This window comes from Gossypium arboreum, chromosome 9 (genome assembly GCF_025698485.1).
Source record: "Gossypium arboreum isolate Shixiya-1 chromosome 9, ASM2569848v2, whole genome shotgun sequence".
Lineage (NCBI taxonomy): Eukaryota > Viridiplantae > Streptophyta > Magnoliopsida > Malvales > Malvaceae > Gossypium > Gossypium arboreum.
In genome coordinates this window covers 41,604,784-41,613,760 of record NC_069078.1, presented here as the reverse complement: position 1 = coordinate 41,613,760, position 8,977 = coordinate 41,604,784, and the positions used below count along the sequence as shown (strand labels likewise).

At 35.9% G+C, this 8,977-nt stretch overlaps 1 protein-coding gene across 1 annotated transcript; it reads right to left on the bottom strand.

The window, feature by feature from the left end:
- Positions 1-6,549: 6,549 nt before the first annotated feature.
- Positions 6,550-6,980, bottom strand: LOC108485259 (uncharacterized). The gene is made up of 2 exons (XM_017789090.1): positions 6,824-6,980; positions 6,550-6,773 (listed from the first exon to the last, which is right to left on the bottom strand). The coding sequence occupies exons 1-2, from the start codon at positions 6,978-6,980 to the stop codon at positions 6,550-6,552; spliced, it is 381 nt and encodes a 126-aa protein (XP_017644579.1).
- Positions 6,981-8,977: the final 1,997 nt, after the last annotated feature.

The following is an 8,977-nucleotide window of genomic DNA, read 5'->3' as shown; positions in this document are numbered from 1 at the left end:
ACAGATAGAGATTTCACACGACCGAGTTTTTCTCCCTGGGGTGAACTAGTTTTGTTTGTGAAAAAGAAAGACGGAACTATGAGAATGTGCATCGACTATCGAAAACTCATAAAGTGACTATAAAGAATAAATATCCTCTACCACATATAGATTATTTTTTCGATCAGTTGAAAGGTGCTACAGTGTTTTCAAAGATTGATTTAAGATCGGGTTACTATCAGCTGCAAGTGAAAGACTCTAATATGCCAAAAACTACTTTTCGAACAAGGTACGGACATTATGAGTTTTTGGTTATGCATTTTGGATTAACAAATGCACTTGCTGCTTTTATGGATCTAATGAGTCGGATCTTTAGACCATATTTGGATCGATTTGAAGTTGTTTTCATAGATGACATGTTGATCTATTCCCGTGATGAATTTGAACATGCTGAACATCTTAGAGTAGTGCTACAAACTTTGCGTGATAAGCAGTTGTATGCAAAATTCAATAAATGTGAACTTTGGTTACGAGAAGTAAGTTTTCTGGGACATATTGTATCAGCATCGGGTATTCAGGTTGATCCGAGCAAGATTTAAGCTATACTAGATTGGAAGCCTCCGAGAAATGTATCCGAAGCTGAAGTTTTCTGAGACTCGTTGGTTATTGCAGATAGTTTGTAAAGGGTTTCTCTATGATTGCAATCTTGATGACAAGACTACTTCAAAAAGGTGTTAAGTTCGAGTGGATAGAAAAGTGCCAAAAAAGCTTTGATCAGTTGAAAGTTTTGTTGACCGAAGCTCCATGCTAGTTCAACCAGAGTCTGGTAAAGAATTTGTCATTTATAGTGATGCATCTTTGAATGGTCTGGGTTGTGTTTTGATGTAGGAAGGCAAAGTCATAGCTTATGCGTCGAGACAGTTAAAGCCACATGAAAAGAACTATCTGACACACGATCTAGATTTGGCAGCTATTGTGTTTACGTTGAAGATTTGGCGCCACTATCTGTTCGGTGAGAAATGTCACGTTTATTCCAATCACAAAAGTTTAAAATATTTGATGACTCAGAAAGATCTAAATCTATGGCAGTGAAGATGGTTAGAGTTGATAAAAGATTACGAACTAGTGATTGACTACCATCTGGGGAAAGCCAATGTTGTTGCTGATGCTTTGAATCATAAATCTTTGTTTGCTTTACGTGTGATGAATACTCAGTTAGCTCTATTTGGTGATGGCTCGATTGTAGCTGAGTTGAAAGCAAGACCATTATTTATACAGTAGATTTACAAAGCTCAGAAAGTTGATAATGAATTGTTAGCAAAACAGGCACTATATGATTTGAATACTGATTCAGAATTTTAGATTGATGCTAATGATAGTCTGAGATTCAGAGGTCAAATTTGTGTTCTGAGAAACTCAGAGTTGATTCGGATGATTTTAAATGAAGCTCATAGCAGTCGGTTATTTGTACATTCGAGAAGTACAAAAATGTATAACAATCTGGAACAGCTTTATTGGTGGCCTAGTATGAAGCGCGATATCTTTGAATTTGTTTCGAAGTGTTTAATCTGTCAGCAAGTCAAAGCTAAACATCAAGTACTGTCTGGGTTACTACAGCTGATTATGATTCCCGAGTGAAATGAGATAGAATTACGATGGATTTTGTTTCGGGTTTGCCTCTGTCACCGAGTAAGAAAGATGCGGTCTGGGTAGTGGTTGATAGGTTGATTAAATCAGCTCATTTCATTCTGGTATGCACGGATTATTCGCTCGATAAGCTTGCTAAGTTGTACATCTCTGAGGTTGTAAGATTACACGGAGTACCTATTTCTATTGTTTCAGATAGAGATCCGAGATTCACATCGTTGTTTTGGAAGAAATTGCAAGATGCATTAGGTACGAAGCTACATTTCAGTATTACTTTTCATCTGCAAACAGATGGTCAATCTGAGCAGATTATTTAGATACTCGAGGATATGTTGAGATGTTGCATTCTTGAGTTTGAAGGTATGTGGGAACGATAGTGCCACTGATTGAATTTGCGTATAATAGTAGCTTTTAATAGAGTATAAAAATGGCACCTAATGTAACACCCCAAAATAGGGCCTAGTTGGAATAGTGGTTTCGGAACCACAAATCCGACTTAAAATTTTTTTTTAAGATTGTTATGAGGTTTAGAATATGAATGTATGCATGTGTTAAAGTTTCATGAAGAAATTCTAAGTATAAGGTGTTCAATTGGAAATTAGGGACCAAATTGAATAAGTTGCAAAATTTGTGTTTTAGAAGCAATTTGTATAAAATTGCTTTGGATTATTAATTAGGAGGTTTTAAAGAGCAATTTTCCCAATTTCTAAGTTTTTGGACAAAAATGGACTTGTATGGAAAATTTTGAAGGAAAGGCATTAGGGGCATTTTGGTCATTTGGTATATTAATGAAATAAGAAGGGAAAATAAGTCAAAAATCAGCTCATTCTCTCCATGTAACTACTGAAATTTTTGGGTTCTCCATAGCTAGGGTTTTCAAGCTTTCCAAGCTTTATAGTAAGTGCTCCCAAGCCCCGTTTTTAATGTTCTTCGTATTTTTGAAATCCCAGTAACTTATTCTCGCTTTTTCTACCCATATTTCATGTTAGGGTTCATGTTTAAAAATTTACCCATGCATGAAAAGCTTATGTTTTGATGATTTATGGAAGGATATGAGAGTTTAAAGGATGGTACACAACTTTTACTGTGTAGATTTTCATGAAAAGGGCTTTAAGGACTATTTTGTAAAAGTTGTAGAAAAGGGTAGAAAAATGTGAAAGAAAGGAAAGTGTGGGCTGTTATGAACATGAAAAATGTTCGGCTAGGCTTGGGTAACTAATAAATCCTATACATTGTATTATTCGAGCCAATGGACTAAATTGCAAATATATGAAAGTATAGGGGTAAAATAGTAATTTTACTCAAATATGAATTTTGGATCGTTTTGAGTAATGTATGTATTAAACGAGTTAAATTTGGTATTATAGATCAAGAGAATTGAGATACATACCTTGATTGAGGAAAGAACAAGGTTTACGAGGTTTAGACTCGATTTCTAATATTCTGTAATGAGGTAAGTACATATGCAAATAAATACATTAATTATTGTTATTAAATGATTTATTGATATATGTATGTTTAATATGCTTATTTGGCTATGTTGATAATATATCATGTTTTGATGCTTTGCTATATGATTATGAGACGTTGACCATGTGAAAGAAACCAGTATGCGAGTACGTTCGATAAAGGTCTGAAAGTCTAAACTCCCATTTGAACCTTAGGAATAGTTGAGGATACAAGTGACATGTCACTAGGATAGTCATGTGTGTTATGAGCTCATTTAATATGTGATACATGCTAGGGTCCGGGTGCTAGGTATCCTGTGTTGTGTTCAGATACTCTTTTAGCTCTTTGAGTAGCCCCGTTGAGAGCGGCATGTGATTCTGTGATATGAGGCACTCCGGTGCACATTATTTCAGGTAGCTAAGGTTACGTTCAGGCACTTCTGTGCATTTCTTCCGTGTGTCTGAATCATAATCCAAGTGTTCAACGGGTAACGTAATATGAATTCCGCAAGTAAAATTTCAGTGAGCCATATGTGTGCAAGATGGCACAGGTATGTACTAAAACCCTATGAGGACTTAGTATATGATGATATTATGAAAGATATGTATTCGGATAAGCATGTGCATATGAATATGGAAGGTAAATATACATATGACATGATGAAAATTTTCATAATAGATAAGTAATTATGCGTAGATTATCAATAATTGCAAAATGTAGATTATTTGTATGTGTACTTACTAAACTTTGTAGCTTACCCCATCTCTTTTCCCTTCTCTTTAGATATGTCAAGCTAGCTCAAAGGATCGAGAGACGTCGGAGCTCAAATTACACTATCTTCAAGGATTTTGGGTATAAAAGGGTTTAATTATTTTGGTCATGGCATGTATAGGAAACTTGTCTATTTTTTGTATATGTGCCATGTTGAAGTATCCAAGAGTAATGGCTTATATGGGCATTGATTATTTTGTATGTGGCCATGTGATTTGGTCCATATTAATGATTGGGATGTATCCCTAAGTTTACCTTTACATGCATACTAAGATGTGTATGTGTTGGTTTGATGGATGACTATTTATTTGGTAGTATGTGCTTGCATGTTTTAGCACTCATAATGGATTTATAATAAGGAATATGGTAAACTATGAAATTGGTGTAGAATGACTAAAAGATAAGGTTGTGTGAATACTAATGGCATAGTATGAAAAAGGGTCATATTGATGCTATAATGTTGCATGTTTAAATGTCCAAGTATATCATGGGATATGCCATTGAACATATGGAAATGTATGATTGTTTAAGGGTGACCAATGGCTTGGAGAGTAGACTCCAAATGGTCCACACGGGTAGACACACGGGCATGGTCTAGGCTGTGTGTGACATCAAAACTATCGGTTATTCATCGATCTTTCCTTTTCCCTGATCTAAACTCGATCTCTATTTATCTTGATCTATATATTATCAAATTTAGTACATTTAGCATTCAATCAATTCAATTTAGTCCATAATTCATATTTTGGAAAATTAACACATTTGCCCTATACTTTTCATTTTTTTACTATTTAGTCCTTATCACATAAAATTGTAAATTCATGCAATTTAGTACCAACCCAAGCCTAGCCAAATTTCATACAACTTTATAGCAGCCCATATTTTCACTTATTTCACACTTTTAACCACAACATTTTACAATTTCACAATTTAATCCTTAATTGACATTTTTGTCAAAAATCATTTAACAAAACTTATATATCTATCATTAAACCTTCATAATCTATCATTAAACATTTAAAAAACCAAGCATTCAACAATGGCATCATTCAAAATCTATAGCAGTTTTGAAAACAAAGGTACGGGCTAGCTAGATTAAGCTGCAACGAGCTAAAAACGTAGAAATCATTAAAAATCGAGTCAAAACCGTACCTTAATTGACAAAGGAAACTTGGCCGAATCAAGAAAGCAAAAATGGTGTTTTATTCACCCTAATTTCGGTTGTTGATGATGAATGATGAAGGAAATTTTGTTTTGTTATATTATTAACCTTAATTAAGCATTTACCGTTTTAACCTTAAAATTAATTCAAAATTACACCAATTACCATGCTATCATTCTCCACTAACCATAAATGGTCTATTTATCACTTAAGGATCTTTACTTTAACGTTCCATAACTATTTGACACTTTCAGCTAATAGAACACAAGTTTTACGCTTTACGCGATTTAGTCCTTTTTACCAAATTAAGTGTCTAAACAGTAAAATTCCTTAACAAAACTTTCACATAATAATTCTATCATGCTATAAACATTATTAAAATAATAAAATAAATATTTTGACTTCAGATTTGTGGTCCCAAAACTATTGTTTCGATTTGACTTAAAAACGGGCTGTTACAGGAAGAGGCAAGGAAAATTCGGCAGAAGAGATGGGAAAATAGAACATCAAAAAGATAGAAGAATTTTTTTGGGGAAATTGAAAATAGAAAAAAATAAAATAAAATAATAACTATCCCCAAATCCCTCAAATTACACCCCACTAACCCACCAACAACCAACCTTTCAGAATTCAACTCCACCAAGACTCTAACAAGAAACCAAGCAAAAATTTATACCCACTCTCGCGTAAGGATTCGAACACAGTATCTCCAACACACCAACTCCCTTACCACTTGAACCAGTAGGCTCATTCTTATATGAATTTACAGTTAAAGTAATATAAGCCCATTGAACAAAGATAGGGCTTAATTCCGAAAATAACATAATTTGCTAAAGGTACGACTTGAACCCAAGACCTTTCACACACACCTAGAGTGCTTAGCCACTGAAGCAGATTTAAAGTTATGTTAGATATTCACAGAAGCAAAAATAAATTATTTGGGGCGTTACAAATCTACCCCCTAAAAGAAATTTTAACCTCGAAATTTACATAATTTGAACAGATGAGGATACTGCTGTCGCATCGAGTCCCCAAATTCCCACGTGGCCTCCTCGGTACCATGATTTCGTCATATTTCATCCTCAGAAACTTAACGTCCTGCTCCAGAATCTGAACCAGCTCCTCCTTAAAAGTCAAATTCGGCCTAACCTCGATCTCCTCAACAGAAACAACATGAGAATGATCAGACCGATACCGCCTTAACATTGAAACATGGAAGACATCGTGGATACAATCCAACTCTGGAGGTAGCTCCAATTGATAAGCAATCGGTCCCACACGCTTCAAAATCTGATACGGCCCAACGAACCTAGGGCTTAATCGATCGAAACAGAAACCCCGTGCAGTCTCACAATCTCAGAAATGTAAAGCTTTGCTAACTTCTACAGAGAATAGTCTGTCCGAATCGGTATAAAGTGAGCAGACTTGGTCAATCGATCCACGATGACCCAAACAAAATCGTTCTTAATGGGTGTCAAGAGCAACCTACTAATGAAGTCAATCGTCACACGTTCCCATTTCCATAAGGGAAGCTTAACTGGCTACAACAAACCTGAAGGCAAATGGTGCTCATCCTTAACCTGGTAGAACGTCAGACATCGAGCCACAAAATTTGTAACCTCACGCTTCAAACTCGGCGACCAGTACAACTTATGGAGATCACGATACATCTTATTACCATCAGGATGCATAGCATAAGGACTACTACGCGCCTCCCTCAGAATAGACTGCCTCAAATCAGTATCATTTGGTACACAGATTTTTCCTTGAAAACATAAAACACCATCACTACTCAACCCAAAATATGAGTGCTACCACTCTTAACCTGACGAAACCGTAAACCCAAAGACTCATCCCTTATCTGCTTATCTTGAATCTGATCAATCCAAGTCAGCTTAACTTGTAACTCAGCTAACAGACTCCCATCGTCAAACAAACTAAGGCGAGCGAACATCGCCTTCAGATTAGTCATCACTGTAACACCCCGTACCCGAGACCGTTGCCGGAGTCGGACACGAGGGGTTAACGGGCTTAATCCACTTATTTTCACAGTCCATTTGAAAATTTTCCAGACAACTGGCTAACTGCGTCACTGTCACCTTAAAAATCATAACTTGAGTTCCACAACTCGAAAATCAGTTTCGTAATTTTTTCCTGAAACTAGACTCATATATCCATCCAAAAATTGTTTTCTAGAATTTTTGGTTGAGCCAATTAGTACAGTTTATTAGTTAAAGTCTCCCCTGTTACAGGGTTCGACTACTCTGACCTTCCTGCAATGCGACTTGGATAACTCCTTGTACAGGGCTTCAATACTTATGCCATTTGTTTCTAATGAAACTACACTCAAAAATAAATCTATACATATATGGTATGACTTCTAATTATCTCTGGTTAATTTATAATGAATTTCCAAAGTCAGATCAAGGGATCCAGAAACTGTTCTGACCCTGTCTCACGAAAACTTTAACATCTCACAATATACTGTTCATATGAATGTTTCGTTACTTTCCAATGAAAATAGATTCATCAAGGTTCGATTAAATAATTTATTCACTATTTAATTCCTTTCCTACTATTTTTAGTGATTTTTCACATCCACATCACTGCTGCTGCCAGTATCTATTTTTAAGGTAAACTTTACCTATTTCATGATCCTCCATGGATCAACTAGAGTTTGTCATACATATACCAAAAGTGATCATGAATAACCCTTCCCATGGCTAACCGTTACCAACATTTCCATACCTCTCGACGGACAACATACAAAACGATTATAATGCTATGATCAAAGTATATTTAAGCCATTTTCGCATGGCTATCCAAATTTACACAAAACCGAAGGGTACATGACCAACAACAAAAGGGTAGTCCTATACATGCCATTTCAAAGTTCAACCAAAAGTATACCAAAAGGGCTTTGATAGTGTGGGCGACTTGACTTCAAAATTCCGAGTCCGATAGTGAAGAACCAAAATCTATAAAATAGAGAATTAAATAAACTGAGTAAGCATTAAATGCTTAGTAAGTTTTGAGCAAAGAATTTAAGCACATCCAAGTATAGCATTCATATAACTAAACGGATAATTCCATATATACATATTCTCAAATCATTCCTACTTCACATTCCAACCCCTACTTTCATACATAAGGGATCATCTTAGCCAAATACCGGAAGCTCATTACTCGACTGAGCGAATATTATTCGAAGGGAATCAACTATTCCAATGCACATACGAAACATACCTCATTGTTGGGATTTCACAAGCGTATTAACTGAAATTTTTAAAGCAAGATCGCTCATTCCCGAATCACGTACCTTCGGAATATAACCGGATATAGCTACTCGTTCAAATGCCTTCGGGACATAGCCCGGTTATAGTAACGCGCACAAATGCCTTCGGGACTTAACCCGGATTTAGTAACTCGCACCAATGCCTTTGGGCTTAGCCCGGAATTAGTAACTCGCACAAATGCCTTCGGATCTTAGTCCGGATATAGTCACTTAGCACAAAGCCTTCGGGACTTAGCCCGGACATCATTCGAATAACCACGCACATTTATCAATAAATCATGACACATCCGTATTTCATTTTCATTACCAAAGCTCAAACACAAGACACTTATCACACTTGCAATTTCGGCTCAATAGCCACATACAAAGAGCATGATTTTGATTTGCTTAAAACATGATCTAATCAAATCATAATCTAAGTTCCATTACTCGAAAACTTACCTCGGATGTTGTCGAACGGCTTCAACGGCTATTCAATCACTTTTTCCTTCCCTTTATCCAACTTTTGTGACAGTCCAAAATTGACCCTAGTCGGAATGTGGTTTCGGGACCACAAAACCGAGGCATAAAAATAATTTAATGCTCATTTTGATGCTTATGATATGTGTTGATTCGTGTGTGACATTTTTGATGTTTGATTTAGAGTTATAAATGTGAATTTCACTAGAAAGGAC

Bases quoted from the DNA above. Each gene is read 5' to 3' on its own strand.
- LOC108485259 (XM_017789090.1), bottom strand. From the start codon at position 6,980: ATGACTAATCTGAAGGCGATGTTCGCTCGCCTTAGTTTGTTTGACGAT. The intron at 6,774-6,823 runs GTAGCACTCATA...TATGTTTTCAAG, and splicing joins GTTTCGTCAGGTTAAGAGTG to GAAAAATCTGTGTACCAAAT.